This window comes from Leptopilina boulardi, unplaced genomic scaffold, assembly GCF_019393585.1.
Source record: "Leptopilina boulardi isolate dan_hultmark-lab unplaced genomic scaffold, ZJU_Lbou_2.1 LbouV2_214, whole genome shotgun sequence".
NCBI lineage: Eukaryota > Metazoa > Arthropoda > Insecta > Hymenoptera > Figitidae > Leptopilina > Leptopilina boulardi.
Genome location: NW_026137768.1, coordinates 5,480,456 through 5,503,726, shown reverse-complemented (window position 1 = coordinate 5,503,726; position 23,271 = coordinate 5,480,456). Strand labels below are relative to the sequence as shown.

The window sequence follows — 23,271 nt, the reverse complement described above, 5'->3', positions numbered from 1 at the left end:
TTCTTTTTTTTTTTTAAGAAATATTTTTGCGATTAAGAAATCTGTTTCCGAGACAATAAAGAAAAAAAGAAAGATGTCATTTGTATAACTAATTTTCTTGTCTCGTATATATTGTATGAATGAAGAGAGCGATAAATTAAGAGAAACTTGAAATAACGGGGAAGCTATTATAGAAGAAGGAGGCTGGTGAGGTGCTTTCTGAGATTGCATTTTAAAATGGACAGTATTACGAGGGGAAAAAGGGATGAACTCGTTGGTGTGAGACTCCTCTATTTCGAAGACAATAGTCGACAGATAATGACGAGAGGACTGACAAAAAAAAAAAAAAGGTTAAAGAATAAGAGGGTGAAAATTATTGTGAGAGAGGGTTTCTTTTACATTGCGCGCAACGAATTATTGTTCTTCCCGTTCAAATTTTTTCAAAGTTTGACACAAGTAACTTTTCAAGTGACAATTTTTTTTCTCCGTATAATCGTTATTAATTCCAAACAAGTTCAGAATTTAAATTCTCTTTCAGAGATAAAAAAAAGTACCTGTAAGTACGTCTAGTAATTTATTATGACGTTCCTTTTTTATATTATGATTCAATAATCTTAATTTGTAACTTCATTTTACAAAGAAAATGTTCTTAGTAATTTTTAAATTTAAAAAATTTAATTCTTTTGAATTTCTTGAAAAATATTAATTTTAATATTAAAATTCTTGAATTTTGAAAAATGTTTCTTCAATATTTAATTATGAATTTTATATTTGTTTTCGAATATTTTGAAAAATATTAATTTTCGATTGGAATTTTGTGTCAGTGAGAATTGTGGGAAATTAAAAAGAATTTCTTTAACGCGCGTATCACTAATGATAATACCCGGAGAGTGTCACTTGAAGAAGAGCTTTCTGTGCGCGAACTGCTACAAATAGCTTTCTAATAAGAAGAGTTGAATTGAACGACGACAAAAGGAGAAGAAGAAAGAGAGATAGTTTTGCACCATCGAGTTCATTTTCTCGAATCTCACTCGGCAATCTAAGAGGAGATTCGAAGGGAGATGGAAAATAGAATGAGATACAGTGCGATAAGAGAAAAAAAAAAAAGAGAGAGAGAGGGAAAAAAAAGAAAGAGGATTGCACCTCTAAAGAAAACTCATTATATAAATAGTCGTGGGATGCCATTAAACATGAGACTAATAATTATTAATCACTGTCGATGAGTGCCCAGTTAGAATTAAAGAAAGAAAAACCAAAATTTGGAATCTCGAAAAAGAATATATCTTTCTCTGAATTATGTAAATAGAGCGACAGTCAGGATTTTTTTTTTTTTTTTTTCGTTAATTTCTTTTCATGGCGACGAAAAAAGAAACATCGAAATTATTTCTATATAGATCTAGATAAAATTGATAAGATATGTATACATTTACGTGTAGATTTAATTAACTCGTAATTAGCATTCTACGATGATATATATTTATGAGCAAGGATTACTTGTCACCTGTGAAACAGAAATATTGTAAATAATTGAAGAAATACGAAGAAATACATGGAATGTCCAAGAAATAAAAAAAAAAAAACGAGAATGATAGGTTTTGTGGAGAAATCAATTTCAAATTATTCCAATTTCATTTTTTACAAAATTTAATTTATATATTTTAAATATAATTCGAATATTTAAATTTACAGTAATTGAATTAAATTCTTTTTCACTTTTATATTTAAAAACAATTTTTAAACATTTATTATTATAATTTCTTAATTAATATAAATGAATTATGAAAAAATTATTCAAAATTGCTTGTTATGAATTTGTTTTGCTCTCGCAGTTTAAAATGAAATAAACTAAAAACGATATTCACGAAGAGAACATTGAGTATAATTGGATTTTTGATATGAATAAAAGTGGAAATTTGAGATGATTCCCTCCGCATAACCAACTCAATTTATTTTTCGCTTCTCGCCTACTGCTTTTTGCCCTGCGGAAAAGCAACTCAAGCCGAAAGAAAACTGGTAAATATACGACCAATGAAAGCACTGCTAAACATCGTAGACTGTGTAAATCCTACTTTTTCTGTTTTTTGCTAGTGGAGAAAGAGAGAAAAAAAAGAGGGCACACTAAAAAAAAAAAAAAATAAAAATAAATAAAAACGCTTGTGTGGTGTGAAGCAATTACGTAGAGTAGTAGCGCTAGAACTAACACCATAAAGCAAATGGGCTTTTCTCCTTTTCTTGGGCTTCTTTGGCACTCTATCGAATATTCTCCTCTTTCCTCTTTCCTCTCGTGGCTGCATTAAAAAAAAAAATGTTCACTAACTATCTCCCTTTGAAATTTCGCTCGTGTTTGTATCGCTCAAATCTTTGATTTGGATTTCCTTTTTTTCCTTTGTTACTGTTTTTTTTTTCTTTTTTGTTTGTTTGTTTGTACATACATACGCTTCCGATAAAGACGGATTTTTGGCGCACCTTTTTTTCTTTTTCAGGAAATTAACAAATTTTTGCGTGAAAATGTGTTTGGTGATGTTATCTTATTTTTATTTATAGAAAATGAACACTTCGATTTTTGTAAAAAAAGAAAATTTTCTTTAAGAAAAGTTTTAATATTATTGCCAATCTTTTTCTATACAGGAAACGTACCAGTACAATAAATTTGGACAAATTGATTTTTACGCGAAAAGTTATTTGTGAAATTAAAAGGAAACATTTTTCGAAATTGAGATAAAGAAATACAAAATTAAATAGAGAAAAGGAAAATTTACTGTTTTTGTAAGCTTTATATAAATTGTTTGAAACTAAAATTTAAGATTCTTTCAGGTTATTGTTCTTTTTTGCTTTATTTTATATGTGGAGATTATATTTATTTTTTTGGTGAAATCCGCGGTTTTTTCACGGTGGTAGATCATCACCAAACATTTTTCAAATACTGGCTTTTCGCACTAACCTATAATAACCAAATATTTTTTTTTTTTTTGAAAAAAACTCGTAAATTGAAATTTTTTGTCTCTTTTTCAAGGTAACGATTCTCCTGTGGTACATCATCGCGGAGCGCTTATTTCCAGCGGTGCCATAATTGGTATTGTGATCGCCATTCTAGTCGTCATCATAATTATTATTGATGTTATCTGCTGTTGCGCCCAAAAGACAGGTAAATATTTTTTTTTTTTAATACAAAAATTTCTATACATTTTTATTGATATTTTTATTTTATTTCATTTTATCAGTATTTTTTTCAATGCAGTAAATTTTGATTTAAAATAATTTTTTATTTTCAATAATATGAAATTATAGTACCAAAATATTTATTGATGAAATAAAAATTTCAGGTATCATATTTTACGTGTGCGAAAGGTCACGAAGAAAACCAATGGATGAGGAAGACGTGAAACTTGGAAGGTAAGATTTTCCAATTACCATAAATAAATAATAATTTTTTTTGAATTTTGAAGAATGAAAAAAGAAAAAAAATCGATGAGATTTTTTTTTTTGATATTTCCAATCTCGTGTATTTTGTTCCTATATTATACATATTTGATATTTTGTGCTTTGGCAAGTCTGGCGCTGTCATGTCATCAAATATCGCACTTGATCACACGATTTTTTAATTTTAAATTACGAAACAAAACTCATTTAGATCGCGTTTTGTCATTTTTTCACACATTCACATATATATTAATGACTTCCTTAGATTTAGAACGATTTATCATCTCATATAGGTATTCAATACTTCATCATTTTCATTAGAATGCATTCCTTCTTTCTGAAACTAAAAAAAAAATTCTCATTCAATTTTTAAAATTTTTTAAAATATTTTTCTCCAAAAAAAATTGTCCGATTGAAAATTTGATTTTAATAATTCAAATAATAGTTTATTAAAAATGTTTTTAAAATTTATTATAATAATAAAAAGAATTAAAATTTCGGTCGGACATTTTAAACGGTAGTCGGATGATTTGTAAATTAATCAAACTAATTGGAAATGGGAATAACAATAGTTAATTGTTTAGAATTTAGATGAATTTTTTTTATGGCAATGGTCGAAGAAGAAAATTCTCATACTCTCTTTCTTTTCTATTGTTTCTTATTAATATAGTCTTTACGGTTGGCGGTTTCCACTTCCATATTGCGACCAAAAAATGGCCAATGTTGCCGGGGTTACGGCAATTCAAGATTCGGGTAGTGGTAAAAGTACCATTAGACTGGTCAAACACACTGCCATGTAAGAGAAATTTTTCAAAAAGAAAAAATAGATTTAAAAAAAAATTTAATTCAAATCTTGTAAGAAGCATGGCTCGCCTCTCTGAGGAAACACTAATTGAACACTGCTTTTTACTTGGCATGAAGATTATATATTATTCTTTGTTTTTTTTTGTGCTACCTACTCTTTTTTCTTCCAAAACTTTTTGTTTAATATTAATTAAATGTGCATCACATATATAACTGTTAACAAGACTGTTTCATTTGCATTCTGTTTTTTTTTCTGAAAAACTTTTTAATATTTCCAAAAATATAACTGAAATTTGAGAACTCGCATTTTTGAAAATAATTGATATAACGAATTTGTGGGGAAAAAATTTGTACCTTTTAGAATAAAATGAATTTTGTAAATAAATAAAAATGTTAGTGAAAAATAAAATAAATTTTTCATGAAGTTAAAGCAAAATGCAAAATTGAGGGTCAAGAAAAATAATTAAATGTGTGCACTTGAAATAAAAGAGAAAAGCAAAGAAAGATGAGCATGTGATTTTCAATTTCTTCATTACTTTTCCCTTAGTATTTTTTGTGTTTCGACAATCATTATCTACACACAAACTTATTTTTTTTATACTTTCTGTACTCGCTTAGGACATGTACATTTATTCGCTCTGCTTTGGCTATGTTGCATGTTTCACAATTTTCATCAAATATATTAAATTCTTTTTTCTTTATTTCAAATCATGTGACTATTATAATTTTTTCGAAAGCAAATTTTATAATGCTATTGAATGACAGTATATTTTTGTTGGGAAAATTAACTAATTAAATTATTCTAGATTTTCTTTCTCGGCGAAAGATAATTATTTTATATGATTATATTCTAATGTAATTATTTCATTTTCAATTCGAGTGATAATTGAACAAATTTAACCCAATTTCTTCTTGAATATATTTCTAAAATTCCTTTAATTATGCCAAATTAATGAGATTTTCTTTTAAAAATTAGAATATTAAAGATGGAAATTTATTTTATCTTTAATTTGTAAGAATTTAAAAAAGAGATTTAGAATTTTATAATTGACAATTATGAGAAAAAGAAATCATAAAAAGTCGTTATCAAAGTCGTCTTAAATTAATTAAAAATATCAAGATTAATTTTTTTTTTTTAATTAAGTTTTGAATTTTAAAATTAATGTACTTGTCACGAATAAATTTTTTCTTATCAACTATAGCATGTCTAATATGTTTTGTATTGTACAATCAGCGTCGCATTTTCGCTCAAAGAAAAAAAATAAAAAAAATTATTTTGTTTACTGAAATTTAAATAAATTTTGTTCTCTTAGAGATGAAAAGGAACCACTTCGAGAGGAGAAGAAAATTACACCAATCATTGACTCTGGACTACGACGAGAAACGTCCATCACATTCGATGGTAAAAGATCCATCTCTAAGACCGGTTTCGTCGGCAAGGACTCAGCCGTCTAGATATTCTTCCGGCGTACTAGATTGTAAATGGTTCAGATCGCGATCTCCGGATGAAGTTTATGAACGAAAAAAAAAAAAATAAAACAAAAGCTCTCTATCAAATTTAATGTGAAAGAAAAAATTAAAAGAAATGTTTACACATTTTTTCAAAACTCATCCGGATTGAACTAAATGAGATCGTTAACGAAGTGGCCTTTCTATTCCTTTGCTTTTGAATTACTCGAGTCAACAAAAGAGTTTCGGATTGTAATATTACACGTTTGTTTACCTTTCTAATCTGGCGTTTTGTGCACGTTGACTCATGTATCAAAAAAAAAAAATTACCTGCATCTTTTTTTATTTTTTTTAAATTATTAATCGATTTGATGCAGGTTTTTGGAAATTTCGATTTTAAAAATCGAATTGATCCTGATACAAAAACTTAAAATCGTTTCGTGTAATATTGTATGTAAAGTAAAAGTGATTAGGTAAAACTTCACAAAGACGGCAGCTAGTCTCTCCCAGCACAAATAAAAAAAAAAATTATAAAATTTTTTTGCAAGTTTTCAAAAAAAAAAAAAGAAAAATATTGAGTATAAAATAAATTATACTAAAAGTTGTGGAATTTTTCATTTCCGAGTAAAGTTCTAATTAAGATTTAATTAAATTAAATGTCAAATAATAAAAACAATGCTTTCCACACTGAAAAATTTATTATTAAATTTTACTAAAATATTTTACAATTAAAGTATTTTTAAAAATACAAAATATTCATATAAAAAATTATGAATTACATTGAAAACTAATTTATATTTAAAAATTCGAAAAACTACTTCGAAAATAAAAATTAAAAGAAGTCAAATGTTCTCTAAACTATTTTAAAATAGTTTTGGTAAAATTTTTTAATTTCTCTCAGTGCAGTAAGTGACATGAATTTTGCACAATTAAACAAAAGTTTAATCAAGTGTTTAAATTCTCTTAGGAGAGCTTCATATGAGAAATGCATATCAAGTTAAGAGTTTTTTTTAACCTCTCGAAATTAAAAATTTTTAAACTTTGTATTCTTATGAATTTTAATGTCCTTTTTTTCAAGAATTTGTTTTTGGTTTCTTTAAAAATGGAAATTTTTTAAATTTTATAATTTTTATTCCACATTTCTACTAATGATTTAGTATAAAACAAATAATTTAATAAACAATTAAAATTATTGATAATAGATAAACTATTATTATTAGTTTTTTGGAAACTTGCAAAAAAGAAACTTGAATGTTGATTCTCCTAAAAAATTGAGCAAAAAATAGTTAAAAAATATATTTATATTTTTTTCCTATTCGAAAAAAGAAAAAAAAAATTGAAATCATATTTTCTTCGCTCAATTTTTTGAGGGAAAAGCCCCTTAGTAAATTGCTTTCGTGAAAAAGCCTGTAAAAGTATCGCAGCGTAGCACACATTTTAGTGAAGAGAAGAACTAGAAAGAGAAATAAACGTAGTTAGGCCGTTCTAAAAGCGAGAGAAAGGAAATGTACAAAATTTAGCACACCGTAAGTGTATCGATAAAAAAAAAAATAATTGTTAGTGGTCACTCTGCTTGGGGAAAAAAAAAGATGAAAATAAAAAAATAACAAACATCATTTACACAATGATTGCGATGATCTAGTACGCCGGCTTTGGAGCGTGTGTCACGACAAAAAATTATTTGCGAAAAATACACATGAAAATTATTATTATTATTAGTATTATTATTAGTATCAGATATCAAAAAAAATATATACCAAGTGAATTTTTCGCAAATGAAATTTTGTTGGCACTTTTTTTGTAAATAGGTATTGCACTTTTTCATTTTTATTATTTTTCTTGTTTTTTTTTTCGCAAAAAAAAAAGAAAAAACAATTATGATAATTGTTCGTTGTTGCGCATATAATTAATGCTTATATAAATATTAAGATTCAGCCACTATTCAGCTTAAACGTTCTTCAGTGTCATCGATCGGGTTTTTATCACTTGTTTTCAAAGACTGATTCAAATTTTTTTTTTTCCTTTTAGTCATAGAGTCGAATGTTTTGTATATTAAATAGTTTATCATTACAGTCATACGTTCGACTCGCCCGATCCCAAATATTTCATTACAAAAGCACAATTCAATATTCCCGAAAATTTTTCCTTTTTTTAAAAAAAAAAAAAAATATTATTAATTGATCCACTCTCAGTTATGATAATAATTAATATTAAATATTAATATTTTGAAAGATTTTAATTCAAATTTTTTATTGACAAATTTTAAAAGAACAATTTTTTAATATTCAAAAATTTGTAAAATAATTTTTATGTTTGACAATTTGTGGATAATTATCTTGAAAAAATTTTTGGGTAATATTGATGTGTTTCTCGTTGCACAGAATCTTCTTGAAAAAAATGTGTGTTAATTAATTTAACTCGTAAAAGAAAATGAATATATCCCGTCGAAAATGTGATTCAAAGATTGCGTTTAAAATCTTATGAAATGTGTTCTCGAGTGACAGAGACACTTTAGCTTTTAAGGACATTTTTTAATTAAGAGAGCGAATTTTATTGAAATTCAAAACACAGAACAAAAATTATTTTATTTTTCGTTTTAGTTTACTTAGAAAAAAAACCTTTTTTTTTAATCTTCTGAATATAATTTATTATTTTATCCTTGAATTTCAATTATTTTATTATGTGAATGTTTTAAACGAATCTATGCATTTCTTAGTTTCAAAAGAAAAAAATAAGTGAAAAATTTGAGTGTGTAAAAAATCCACTTAAATTCGAAGCCTGCTTTTGGTATTAGTCATGCACTGATGTTAAAAAAATAAGTACGCACTACTGAAAGTGGACTTCTGCGAAAATATCAGTAGTTTCTCGAAAGAGAGAAAAATACGATTCGATTAGAATTTTTTTTTTTTATCGTTTTCTCTTTTTGAATCGCACAGTCTCTCTCTCTTTCTACATATATTATACAAGTTTTGTATATTGCAGAAAAAAAGATAAAGGCATTTCAGGTACACCTTGCAAAATAGTATCTACGACTTAATGCTTGAAAGAAATTTAAACACTTCATGTTCTGTGTGTATAATATTCTTTACTTTTGAAGAAAAAAATCGAAGGCTTTTTTGCAAGGAGACATTTAAAATGTGATAAGTTTTTGTAAATGCTTGTAAACGTTCCCTTTAGTGTGTAAGTTAAATAATCTTTAAAAAAAAGAACATTCTTGGTAATTAAATATTTAGAAAACATTTTACCCCGGCGTGGAAAAAACATCCGTTTAGAGTATTATTCACAAATTGCACAATTTTTCGCTATTTAATATTTTAAAAAAAAACGACTGCCAAAATATAACATTTACATCATTTTTTTTTCCTTAAAATGGAAAAAATATAAAAAAAAAGGTTTTCTGCACAATTTAATATTATTCGAATGCTTTTTCTACGCAAGTAGCTTTTATACGTAATGTGACGAGAAGTTTGCCAAATATTATAGTACTTATTAGCTCATAAGGTATTACATTACTATTATTATAATTATTATTATTATTGACAAGAATTATTATCACGATATTGGGAAAGACAGTTAATAGAAAAAAAAAATGGGGAAAAAAATCAACACTATTTTATACCCGTTGCCAAGAAAAAGATAACAAAACGAACTTCTGTATGAAAATTAAAAAAAAAAAACAAAGTATTAAATACATCTTCCAATTTCGAGAATGTTTTTCGATTTATGGTCATGTTTATTAGATAAGGAATTTTTTTTATGTATTGCTTTTTCTGTATGCGAAAAAGTCAAAACTAAATAAACAGGAAGACATTTTGAAAATGTTATTGTTTTTTTATTTCTCCATTGACTTATTCCATTATTTTGAATAAAAAGACTTTTTTTTTTAAATGTTACATTTATAAAAATATGCATAAATAAAATTTTCAATTTTCTTATGTTGAAAAAACAATTTTTGTTTTACAAAATTCTTTTTTCTTTTTTAAAAAGAAAAATATATAAAAATCTGGAAATCACTGGATTTTGATGACATAATTTTTTATATTAAAACTATTTTAGATAATGTGTTCATTATTTTTCTGATATTTTGACTAATTAAAAATATTTCTTAACTATAATACTTGTGGCACATATCGCAAATGTATTTACAGTATTGTCCATGATTTTTTTTTTTTTGTTAAAAAAATGTAGATTAAAATACCTGGCGTTTTTTAAAGAAAAAAAAACTCGGAAATTACACTTCAATGCCAAAATTTGATGGCTTTCCTTGTTTTATTAGCATTTGTTCGGTACGAAGGAGAGGATGCTCGGTTCTTGTATGCCAAACATAAACCTGAAAATTGCAAATAATAATTATTTTATTAGAAAATATTAATTTTGTAAACTATATTTTGACTTAAGTGACAATTCTCTTAACATGGAAACTTTGGATTTAACTTGTCTTAAATAAGATTAGATTAGAAAGTGATATTAATAGGCAATCAAAATTTAAAATTAAAATATTCTTTTCAAATACATACCTTCGTGCAAAAATCAGCCAATGGTTCCAAATCATCTTTCGTAATCATTTTCCTTAAAATTTCACTTTCTTGATATCCACCTTGAACATCAAACGAAAACCAACTATCTTTATGCTCGAGTATTAGTTTTAAATTTATTGCAAATCCTGCCATATCGACTGGAAATGGTCTATCTGGTTTCCACATTGAATTAAATCCAGTTACTTTCTTTGTGACCTTATCGCAAAGTGGCTTCTCTACCATTAAACCTCCAACTAAACCCACTGGCCAGACGCCGACCTTTTTAATTCTGCTCATCTGCGAGTAATTTTTTATTTAACACAATTTTAAATCAAATTTCAATTATTCAATAGATTCTTCTGTTTACAACTTAAATAAATAATTAAAATTTACCTCAGCAAAAATTTGAATGGAATAAGTATTATCGTCATCAGCAAAAAATACAATTCCATTGTGACTAGAATCCAAATTTTCTCTGATCCATCGAAGAGCTGCGTTTCGTTGCTCAACACCCCGTGGCTTTTTCCAATGTGGATCGCGTTTTCCAAGTTTGTAATTTGTTGGTGTTGCAACATTTAGATGTGTATAGGACAATAAACTGGAAGCCAATAAATTACTAACTAATTTTGTCTTATTAACAGCATCTTCGATGACAATCCAATGGAATTTTGGAACAAGAATAAATGATTGTGCCAAACGTGTTAATTCTGCTTTTTGCACTGGCCTTGCAAATGTTGGTGTAATCGCATATATTGTTGGTGTATCTTTATAATAAGAATTCAATAACTCTTCAACTTTATCGAGACAAGTTGATAAAATTACTTCATTTCGTCTCGATATTCCTAAATCTAATTTATATAATTTAAGTCTCGTTAAATCTCGAAATGTTTTCTCATTTATTATCGATCTCTCACATAAACCTAATGATTTTATATTTTCCAACATTGACGACAATTTACTTTTACATTTGTCGTCCTCTAATTGCCATACTGAAATTAAATTAAATTAGTAAAAATTTAGAATTTTATCAATTATTAAATTTAATAAACTATTTAATAAACTATTCTTTGATGAATTAAAATAAACGTAAAAAAAAGTTAATTCTAGTTCATTATAATTCAAATAAGTCAATTATTGCTCATCCATAGAAGAAGTATTTTTATTTTAAATTAATATAAAACTAGCAAAATTAAACGCGCGAAATTGAGGATTTAATTGTTTCTTATAAAGAAATTAAAATTAATATTATCAATAATATTTTTAATTTATTATAATATTATTACATTGTTAATAATAATTCCTTAATTTTTATCAAATAAAAAAAAATATTTCTTGATGTTTTTTTTGATTATCTGTCGATAATTTTTCATTTAAATTGATAATTTTTAATATAACATATATCGGTAAAGGTCTTGTAAAAATTTCTTATCATCAAAATATTTAACATTAAATAAAATTTTTTATTTTTTATTATATAATAATAAATAATAATTATTATTAATCTATTATATGAAATATATAAATTTTCAATTGCCTATAATAAAAAAAAAATATTTTGCAAAAAAAAATTATAACCAAAAAATAATAAAAATATTTGTTATTAAAGGAAATTTTTTATTATTATATAATAATAAATAATAATTATTATTATTAATAAATTTAAATTAATAATAAATAAATAATTTATAAATTATAAAAAATTAATATTTAATATATATTATTCAATATTCCTAATTAATTAATTAATGTAACATATATAAATATATATCAAATATAATAATTTAAATTTTATTTTAAATAAAAATTATTTTAAAAAAATTTTATATTAAGTTAATATTTAAAAATAAAAATTATTAAAAAAAATTAATATTTAGACAAAATTAAAAATTAATATGTATATATAATATAAATAAATAAATAATATAAAATTTTTTTTATTATTTTTAAAATTAATTAAATTATTGTGATTTAATTAAATAAATTTTTGAAATTTGATAAAATTATCAACTTATGCAGCTTACTCTAACAGCAATCGAATGAATTTTTCTCACAATCCTCACAATTTTTTTGCACGATTCTAACAATTTTATAATTTTTAATAATTAAAATACGCCCGCACAAATGACAATTTCAAAACATTGAAAAATTTTAACCAACACAAAATAATGTCAAACAACACATTTAAAAAAAACAAAAGACCTATAATAAATACTAACTTCAGGTGTGGACAGAATGAACGAAAGATATTCACGATTATTAATATAAAAAATCAAATATTAATATAAAACTTACCGTATAAACAAATGAGTGTAATGGCTATTACATTTATCATTATACAAAATTGACTGCTTCGAAAACATCGTGGTTGTCTTTGAAAATTCATATTTACTCCAATTTCTGTTTTGGATAGTAAAAATTTTTCTGACATTCTTATATATCATACCTTTTATATAAAAACTTTTTCATTAATTTATATTCATACGTGTCAAAATATGATGACATTGCTGTCGTGTAATTTCTTATCTCTCACAGAATAAATACTAAAAAACAAACAATTATTACTTTGGTATAATATTGCATTTACAATGCTTTTAATTGCAAATTAAATGATAATTATTGATAAAAAATAAAAAAAAAAAACAATTTGTTATTAAAAATTTTAAAGTATACAAATTTACGATTTAAACTATTTTTAGAATAGAAATTACCTGCGGTTTATCCGAAATAAGAAACACAATACAAAATAATAATTTTCTCACTTAAACATAATAATACAACAATAAAACAATAAAATGCAATAATTTTAAGGTTATATTAAAGTGCCGTTTAATGACGCGTATGACTTGAACTTGGCTGCAAACTTTCATCTTGTCCAAATATGTCATAAACTCGATACGATTGGTTCAATTTTTTAAAATACAGAAGAAATTTCCACCAATAATTATTTAGTCTTAAGGGAAGTGATTGTTACACGTTTTTTTCGTGTTTTTATATTTGGTGCAGAAAATAAAATTTAATTATAGAAAAATGTCAAATCAAAAAGATTTTTTCTTATCAATAACTGAGAGAATTTTAAGTAATTGGACAGCTTTAAAAGTGAGTAATTCCAAAAACATGTTTATTATTTCTATACATCATAACTGTTAATTGAGGTTATGTCTAATCGAAAAGTTCTCTTTATTAATAACAAAAATTATTATAATTTCAATAGGATTTATTTATTCGAATCAAATTTTCGCTACCTAATTTTTGTATCTCTTTTTTTTTATCAATATTTGATTTATTTTGCAAATAATTAACATTCGTTATATTTGTTATAGATCGCTGTAGAACATGGAATGGGTTCGAAAGAACATGCACAAGAATTCGGTCCTTATATTACAGAGGTTTTTTTCATGAATGGTAAGATTTGATTTGATATATTCAATAATTAAATGAGGATAATTAATTATATATTATAATTAGGTATGGATTAATTAAAATTTTAATATTCCTTTCTTAATAAAAGGTTGTTGACAAAAATGTAAATGATAAAAATTATTTAAATACTTTAAGGCCTTAAAAATAGTTTCCAAAATTATTTACACTTTAGTGTATTAAATATTTAGTATTTATGTAATTAATGTTATTTATTTCCTGTTAAAATTAAAGAATGTAAATTAAATACATATTATTGTAAATTAATATAAATAACGAATTAAATTTTGTTAATCAGGAAGTTTTGTTGTTTAGAAAATTTGACACCATCCGAAGTTGCGAATGAATTAGAAGACTATATGGACACTACATTTAACACGGAACTTGAAGATGATAGTGCAATTCAAGTTGCAGAAGAATTAGTACGATTTTATCGTTTATGCGTTTCTAATAGTGAGAATAGTTTAACAGAACTTGAAAAATTACCTCCTCTTCAATCTTGGTTAAGAGCTGAAATTTCAAGAAATTCATTATCACAACGGTCATCACGACAAAATGATTCGTCTTCTGAGAGTGACGAAGCAACGAACGATCAAATGGAGGTCGAAGATGAATGGACTACTGTTAAAACACGACGAAAAAGATAATTTTGGCAAGTTTTTTTTTATTATTTATAAATTACATTTTATAAAACTGAATAGAATTTATTTTCTATTATTTTTTTTGCTTACTGTAAGGGTGACTGCCATTACCTTTACAGCCGAATGACTAATCATTTGGCTAGAAAGGTTATGACAGCTTAAAATCCTTTATGGAGAAACAATTCATGTGAAGCATAAATTGAATCATGTAGGACTCAACTGATGGCCTTGCATTGAATGCGAAGGACTTATGTCAGCTATACCATACTAAAAACCCTTTTGTATTTTTGAACCCTTACAGATGTTGTTGAAGATCGATCCACGGAACTGCTGTTAAGCTTCTCTGTCTTCATGGATGAGGTTCCCTTTCGTCGCGCGCGCGACCCTTGCGTTCCCAATCTTCCTGGCCTATTTGCTCTTGGTTCGTGCGAGAGTCTTCTTTGCTTCCTCGAGGGCCGTTCTAAAGACTCCGCATGCGCCGCTGTCTGGGCCTTCTTTTAATTGGGCACGACATGAACCCAATTTTAACTCGTGCTATTTCCTCCAGCCTGTCCGCCTCGTTTTGGTCAGTGACTACCACTGCGAACTTCATCCCTCGCTTATTGGGTCCAAGGACCGTCACGTTCCTGCTTCCTGGCTTCCCGAGTACTTCATCGACGTACTGCCTCTTCTGCTCCTCTCCCCTTCCACGATGATCTGTAATAAGTGCAGCCGTTTGCTGTTGGAAGTTAGTCTCCGTTTCGAGAGCTCCCCAACAACGACTTGGCGTTCAAGTTTGTTAGATATCATCTCGTTTACCTCAGGAGGTACGAGAGGCTTAGTTTTTTTTCCTTTCTGTGACTTGTTAGCATTTTGGACTCTGCTCAAAGCCGTCGACGGCTTTACTCGCAGAAGTAGAAGTGTAATCGCCATGTCCACCCATCGCAATTACCTACAAATATTAACCTTATTTTCTATTATTATTTAATGCGTTAGGTGTATTGAAAAAAAATAATTCGTTATTTTTGTAGTAAATATTATTTTTCACATTAAAATTGACATATTAATTATCTTTATACAAGAAAATTCTTTACGTATTTTATTATGATTATTTATAACCTAACGGATTTTCAAGCATTCTAGGTTTTTAAAGTGAAAAATAATGAGAATAGATCACTTGAAAAAAAAGAGATTTATTTGTTTTAATTTATTCCGTAATTATTTTTACTTTTTAACTTTTAGTTTAAAGATTAATGGAATCTTAGTTATTTTTGAAAATTGTCAATTGAAAATAAAATTAAAAAAGAAAACGATATTTTCTATTTACTACAATAAAGAATTGAATATTTTTAAAAAAAAAGTGAGAGTCTCTTGTCTGAGAAAGTAGAAATGTATGCGAGTGATAAATTGATGAAAATTATGAGATAGATTTGAAAATAATAATGCCGACAATGGAATGTTGGCTTTTGAGGAAGCCTTTAGTTATAATCCCATGCGTGGGATTTACAGGTGCGGGTCAGACAAGGTAGGGAGGTTACCAAAGTGAATGCTTCTTTCTCATCAGAAAACTAGCACCAGTGCTTTTACTTCCTCTCAATTCGATGGACGTGTTTCGCGTGTTCTCGTCACGCAACTCGTGGTCCATTATTTGCCATTCGTTAATAAATTCTAATTAACAAAAAAAAAGTGTCTTTTTTTATAAATTAAAAAATGGTCCAAAAGTGAGTTTTATTTATTTACATATCAAATTATTAAAAAAAATTCTATTTATCCTTTTAATATTTAACTTTTTTTTATTTAAAATATTTAACAAAAAAGAAAGAAAAAAAAATTTATTTTGCAATAAATCCCAATTTCAGAAACATGAAGCTCTCGTGGAAATTTATTTTCCTTCTATTCATTCATCTAACATGTGGACAATTAAATTTCGAAGGCAATCCATTGACCGAGAACACTGACTATTTAGCAGAAGAATCACAAATCTCAACAAGAACATCACGACAAAATAATCTTGAAAAAAGTATCACTAACAATGAAATAAATCAACCACAAAAACTTTATCCCGTTTATAATAATGATGCAAAAAATATTTCTCATGAAAAATCAATTGTGAATAATAGTTCACAATTAAATCTAGAAAATAAAAATACAATTCAAGTTGTTAAACTTGTTCCAACAACAAGACAACAATCTCGTCAGCTTCATGATAATTACATAAATATAAATCCCGTTCAACAGGAACAAAATTCAGGACAAAGTCCTGCTGATTTAGCACTACATATATTTATGAATTCAAAAACCCCACAAGAATCGGAAATGGCTTTAAATTATTATCTCCAAGGTGGTCAAGGTTTAAACGAACAATTGGAATTACAAAAACAACAGCAAATCAGAGAGAAGGAATTACAGCAGGAACAATATTTACGACAGCAGGAGCAATTGTTACAGAGACAGAAGCAACAACAATTACAACAGGAACATTTACTTCTTCAGGAGCAAGAAAATCAAATATTGGCACAAAATCATCAAGATCAATCCCAACAATTTCAAAATATTCAATCGCAGCATTTAAATAATCAAATTCAACAAAATCAATTGAATATCCAACAGATTAAAGGACAAAATCAATTTCAAAATTTAAATCAAAATCAGTTTCAAAGTCAACCAATTGGTGGATATTATCAGCCACATTTATCACAGCGAATTCCATTAATTCAATCGCGAAACGATTATCCAATGATGCCCATGTATCGTCGACCAATGAAAAGAATCAATTATCGTCAATCTTTTCAATCGCGAATTGGTCCTCCATTATATAAAGGACCACCGCCACCAATGTCGGCACCAATTTATCCAGGAAAAATGATGAAACCACCCGTTGAAGTGATATATTCAAGGCCACCTAATTATGCACGTGGCGCGCCAATTGTAAGCAATCCACCAATTTATTATGAGGACGCAAGTCCCTGGTTTCCTGAAGTTGAACATAAACCACCGTCCAAAGATATTTATTATTCACAATTGTATGCACAATCATACGATCCACATTATTATAATTATATTGCAAAAACTGGCAAAATAAAGCCCCATTTATATGGTAAATTAAATAATGAAATTAAAGAAGATGATGGTATTTTAGCTGAACTTTTTCGTGGTTTCACAAAACATGGTATGAAAAATATTATGAATCCAACATTTTTACTTGGTATGACAATACCAGCCTTGACATTCATGCTCACTGCTCTTGTGCAAAAAAGATCTCTTGCACGTTCCGATTCTAGGTCATTAAATGAGGATGAAATTCATGAATATGTTGAAAGACTTAAGAGATCTTTAGAGTGCTATCGAAATTTAAAAGTGCCGACTGACGATCGATGCTGGCGGTGAAAGTTTTTTTTCTGTGAATGAATTTTGTTTTTTTTTTAGTGTCACACGACAAGGAAGAATCATTATTTATTGAGTTTTGTGTGATGGAATTCATTTTTTGAACTTGATGTGTATTTAACTGTGAATGAGACGAGGCAAGATATTTTGTAGAATATAGAAAAGGCGAATTAACACTAAAATTAATATTATATTCCCTAATAATTTGGAATTATTTTCTCCAATTTTCGTTTAATACAATTTTTATAAATTAGTTTGTATAAAAGAAATTTTTTGAATTCAAATATTTTGTTGTTTAAAATTTGGGATAATTTTTTTCAATTCACAAATATTGTGATGGTAATAAAAAATTAATTTGATTACATTAAAAACATTGAAATAATATTTACAGTGAATATTAATTTTAATATAATGAAAATTATATTTAAATATATAAAATGAAAATTTTAATAGTGAGTAGAAAAAAAATATTTTCAATTCGTACGATGTAAAAAACAAAAAAATTATTTTTATATTACACGAAAATTCGGGAAAATTGAATTCTAATAACCGATTTCTGTTCATTTTGTACAAAATTTAAAATGAAACGGAATTTGTACAAAGTACATTAATACTCATTTAAAGTTGTTTCATAAAAAAAATACGCTTTAAGTAGTTTAAAATGCTTTTTCTTGAATAATTTAATAATCAAAATTTTTTAAACTTTGGATTAAAAAAAAACATAATTAGGAAAAATTTTTTTCCCTCTAAAAAGAAATATTTTATTCTCCAAAGTACAATTTTCAATCTTTTATGTGTCATATTGCTTTCTAATGAAAAATTAGAATAAAAAGTGAATTGAATTTTTTTTTGTATAGAAAAAAAAAATTATAAATATTATAATTATTGGTTTATGTAGTTCAAAATAATAATGATGTATTTCCTTAGATTATTCTCAAAATGACTCAGTTTAAAATGAGTTTTTCCTTTACTACAATTTATTCTACCAAATAATTATTTTCTATATTAACTTCCATTTCAATGTTATTTCACACTTTATTATTTATTATAAACTCTAAAAAAAAGTATTTTACAGTTTTCTTTATATAAACTTTTTAAATCATCATTTTCAAGGGATATTCATTTTAATCAACTTTCTACTAAAAAGTAGGTGATAAAGTTTTTATTCCTTATTAAAAACAATTTCTATGAGTCTAATTACATGTTATTTAAAAAAAACAAAAAGTTCTTAAAAGCTTTTCTTTAAATATTCCATCCAGATCTGAGATTGAAATCTGAACTTTCTTTCATTTTATTGTTTGTACGTGAACTTTATACAGAATTAACTTTCTTCCGTCCAAAAATTTTTCAACGAAGACGCCAGTAGAGCAAAAAAAAATATTTAATAGAATAAAAAGTTTTTGTAAAAAATTTATTCTATAAATCGAAAAACTTATGAATAAAAAATCTTGATAAAGCATTTTATAATTAATCATTTTTTTTTAAACATGATAAATAATGCAGAAATCTTTCTAAGAAAGAGAAAAGGTGAAAATGCTTTGGCATTTCTTTATATTTGTAGAAAAAACATTTTTCGTGTAAATTATAGAAATTTCTTACTGTATCCAAATATTTACATATTATGTTAATTATTAAATAATTTAAAAATTTATTCTTTGTTTTTCTTCTGTTGTGTCAATAATTTAGAAAAAAAAAACCATTTTTTACGTAAAAAGGAATCGAATTTTAAAAATAATTTTCACAATATCGTAAAAAGGGAAATTAATAATTATTTTTTATAAAATATTTAAAGTTGAGTGAGAATTGAGGTTTCTGAAGCGGAGGTTGCTCGTAAGCGATTTAAATGAGAACAGATTTGCACGATCATGCTTTTTGCAATAAGAACTAGGAAAAGCAAATAAAACAATTTTTGCAAACTATCATCACACCGTTAATATTTTCTTAGAACTCATCACAAATGTTGTCATTCAGTCTTAAATTATAGAAATTAATTCTATAGAAATTTTCTTTATAGAAAAATGTAAATTTTCTTCCAACAAATTTTTAATGTATTTCTGAAAAAATAATTTTCAAACTCAATTTTTTTTTATCTTTGATTTTTAAATATTAGATCATTAATTTTGTTTTTTTTCTTTTAAGACGCAATTGATAAATTCATTGAAGTAGGACTTTGGCAAAAAAAGAAATAATTGTTCAGAAAAGGCGACAGTAAAATCGAACTAAGAAATGAGAGTATCAGTATAGTTTTTAAAAGTCAAAAAGAAATTCCTCGGTCAATCACCTTTGTCCTTCTTCGTCCTTTCTCCATTGCGAATATCATTTGAATTCCAAATCGAATCTAGGAATTTCGAATTTTTATTTTTTCACTAAATTGATTGATTTAATGGAAGACAAAAAGAAACGAGAAAATCATGTATTTAAATTTTAATGTTTCTTGATTTTCAAATTTAAATCAAAAATCCATTAAAGTTGGTTTTATATTTTAGCTTTTTTTTAAAAAAAAAAAAAAAAACTTGTTAATTTGAATAATAACTTCCACTAAATCGTCACAGGCTCGATTATTGAGGTCTTACCATATAATTTACTAACAATCTCTTCTATAAAGAATTAAAATATTTATTTCATGTATGCTCCAGCTAGCTGGAAAAATATATACACGTGTATTAATCATTGCTTTTTCGTTCTAAGAATTATTTCTCAATTACTTTTTTTTTCATAATTATAATTATTATTAAAAAAATATTCTAGAAATATTTATTAAAAAATTTTTTTATAATGTTACATAGAATTATTTTTTTAATTTTCGATTTTTTAAATGAAAATTTTTAAATTACTATGTTGTTATTATTATACTTATCAATGTTAATTAATAATTAGTTAGCACTATTTAATTATTGTCAATTTTCAAACCTTTGCAAATCCCGTAAATAAAACCACAAAAATTATATAAATTTATAGGCATTTTATGATTGCGAACATTAAGATAATCAACGTTACCGTTGCTTTAAGTCCTCAATTTATTTTCTTAATAACGAAATCCTCAAAGGATCGAGGGTCAAATAGCGTTTAAATTATCACGAAAACTTTCCTTTTCTAAGTCGTTATATTGAACATGATCTTTAATTTACTTAAATAGGATTTCAGAAAAAATACAAAAAATTGAAAGTTAACGAAAATAGTTCAAACATTTTTTTTTTCCTTTGGATGATTAACTGATTTAAAAATAAAATTTTCCAAATAATGTTTTTTTTAAAAGAAATTGAAAATAAAATATAATTACAGGATTTCGAATAATTTGTACTTTCAGATTTTATACAAAGTAAACAAAGTTGTGTGATGCGTGAAGAATTTCGACAAATAGAAAATATAAAGTCGATTACTGGGTGATCTAATTATCGCGTGAATTTATGATAAGTAGTAATCAATGAACTAGTATGAGAGATGGTTCAAGAATCGTTCGACGGATGTGATAACTGGTCAAACTACTTCCGTAATTCGTTACCTATATTATTATTAATGAGATATTGACCTAATTTTGATTGAGCTGAAATTTAAAAAAGAGGTAAATGAATTAAATAATAAAATCAATTGTCTTAAGTAATTTTAGAAAATTCAAATATATTAAATTTTTGTTTATCAAAATAATAATTTATGGTGAATTTAAAATTTTAGATTTTTTTTTTTAAACGGAATCGATTATTTAAATTTAATTTCAACCGTAAACATGAAAATTACAAAAAAAATAAATATTTATAAATCTCAAAAAGACTGGATTGTAAATTTGATAGGACCACCTGAAAAGATTTTCGGAGATTAGGTATGATAGTGACAAACAAATTTTTTAAAGATGAGTCTATCAAAACAACTATAAAAATAATTCCTATAAATATTAATATAAAAAAATGTTTACAAACTAAATTGTAAAATATTTAATTAAATAAATAATAATAAATAAAATAAAAAATTACAATTTGGAAAAAAAACTAAAAAATAAACTAATTGAATTTATCTAATAAAAAACCAAAAAAAGAATAATTAATTAAATTGAAAAGAAGTTAATATCAAAAAATACCAATAGCTACTGAATAAAAGATAGTAAAAAAAAAGAAGCGAAAATTGAAATAAAATACCAAAATTTTGAACTCGATTTTAAATCGGAACAGAACTGCATTAATGATGTAAATATAATTAATGACTTACAGGTCGCGAGAATGAAACTTAGTTCTTCTAAAGGAAATATCGTTAATGTCAAAGAGATAGGTAGAGATGATTTAACGGTAAAACCGGCTACAATCGTTCAAGAGCGCAACCTTGTGATTCTTAAGGTGCTTCGTCTAATATCTGAAATTCAACGACAATTTTCTTGTCATCTACAATCTATTAATTTCAATCTAAGAAATTGCACAGTTGTCATTTTCCCGTATACTTTTTTTTATACAATTCCAATAATACTCACTCATCATTATTTATTACTATTCTTAACACTCTTATACACTCCCGGATCTTTCATCTAAAATTTGTTCCATTTAACAAAAAGGTATTCGCCTTCAGGCAATTTGCATCCATAAAAAAGGAAAGAAAATTTTTAAAAAGTACAATACAGTAAATTTACGTATAAAATGAAAAATAAATAAAATATATTCTTTTTCACTGTAAATATGAATATTTAATTAAATTACCTTAATTTCATTTTTCGTGATCTACTCTCGTTTTCTATGGGACTTTTTATTAATTAATTAATGCACTTTGATCAACACAATGTGATTAACACTTTCTGGCCTTGACATTCAAGATCAAGTGGTTCACGCGTGCGAAAAGTGAAAGAAAAATGTAAGTTTCTTGACCTAGAGTTGTGGTTGATTTTTACGCCCAAGGCGACAGTTGATAATTTCTTTTCTTCAGCTCCCAATAAACGGGATTCAAAAAAATTCTCAAATTCATTTATTTAAAAAAATTTTCTATAATTTATTTTTTAAATTTATTAATTTCAAATTTCAATTTAAATCAGAAATTTGATACAAAAAAAGATTCAAAATTATTAGAAATATATATTAATATAATTTATAATAACTATAATTTTTAAAATTAAATATAATTCATTTATTAATTTGAATGTCAACTTTAGAGGAAATTTTTTGAAATGGTAATTTAGAAAATAATTTTTCTAAAACTTGATTTTTTTCGATTATCATCGTTTTATATTATATTTACTATAATTAACTACACTGTCTCGTTTTGAAGATCATCCACTGTTACTTTCTCACGTGCATACTGCTCATTAAAACCTTATCCTATAATTACTTTCATATACACAACGCACTTGTATAGTAAAATATTTATATTAAGCACGTTTTTGTACAATTTTTATTATTAATTATTTTTTTATATATATATATTTAGCGAAGGATCATTAAATTATTCATCATCTGCAATCTTCACGAGTATCATTATATATATATACATTATATTTTACAATTCAACTTTGTTTTGTACATTTTCTAAAATCCTAATGTGTCTAAAAGCTTCGAGGATCGGATTTTAAACTTTTCAACTATTTTTCAATTTTATTAAATATTCAATGTAAAATAGAAAATTACAATTTCTCCGATCATCGTACTTTTTAATCTTATTCGTCAGGTTTTTTTTTTTTAACAAATCATTTTCAAAATTTTTGAATTTGA

The 23,271-nt window shown here is 25.7% G+C and overlaps 4 protein-coding genes across 7 annotated transcripts in view; 3 read left to right on the top strand and 1 right to left on the bottom strand.

Moving 5' to 3' along the window:
• LOC127279288 (fasciclin-2) overlaps nt 1–9,471 on the top strand; it is a 100,327-nt gene extending 90,856 nt beyond the window's left edge. For 3 of the 4 annotated variants that reach the window (XM_051301559.1, XM_051301558.1, XM_051301557.1), the window contains 4 exons: nt 2,993–3,124; nt 3,303–3,372; nt 4,070–4,195; nt 5,517–9,471. In XM_051301559.1, coding sequence (XP_051157516.1) covers nt 2,993–3,124; nt 3,303–3,372; nt 4,070–4,195; nt 5,517–5,658 — 470 coding nt within the window. In that variant the 3' untranslated portion in view covers nt 5,659–9,471. The remainder of the gene's footprint in view (nt 1–2,992; nt 3,125–3,302; nt 3,373–4,069; nt 4,196–5,516) is intronic. The other variant, XM_051301560.1, reaches the window with a different exon arrangement.
• On the bottom strand, nt 9,463–13,040 carry LOC127279297 (galactosylgalactosylxylosylprotein 3-beta-glucuronosyltransferase I). Its single transcript, XM_051301578.1, has 5 exons — nt 12,878–13,040; nt 12,462–12,709; nt 10,563–11,158; nt 10,170–10,466; nt 9,463–9,982 (listed from the first exon to the last, which is right to left on the bottom strand). Exons 2-5 carry the CDS (start codon nt 12,595–12,597, stop codon nt 9,884–9,886), a joined length of 1,128 nt encoding a protein of 375 aa, XP_051157535.1. The 5' UTR covers nt 12,598–12,709; nt 12,878–13,040; the 3' UTR covers nt 9,463–9,883.
• Nucleotides 13,041–13,101: 61 nt separating this feature from the next.
• On the top strand, nt 13,102–14,771 carry LOC127279300 (uncharacterized). The gene is made up of 4 exons (XM_051301582.1): nt 13,102–13,265; nt 13,490–13,571; nt 13,902–14,238; nt 14,529–14,771. The coding sequence occupies exons 1-3, from the start codon at nt 13,197–13,199 to the stop codon at nt 14,231–14,233; spliced, it is 483 nt and encodes a 160-aa protein (XP_051157539.1). The 5' UTR covers nt 13,102–13,196; the 3' UTR covers nt 14,234–14,238; nt 14,529–14,771.
• A 167-nt stretch (nt 14,772–14,938) lies between these two features.
• LOC127279292 (bromodomain-containing protein DDB_G0280777-like) lies at nt 14,939–19,241 on the top strand. The gene is made up of 2 exons (XM_051301567.1): nt 14,939–15,927; nt 16,066–19,241. Exons 1-2 carry the CDS (start codon nt 15,917–15,919, stop codon nt 17,591–17,593), a joined length of 1,539 nt encoding a protein of 512 aa, XP_051157524.1. The 5' UTR covers nt 14,939–15,916; the 3' UTR covers nt 17,594–19,241.
• The last annotated feature ends 4,030 nt before the right edge of the window (nt 19,242–23,271 follow it).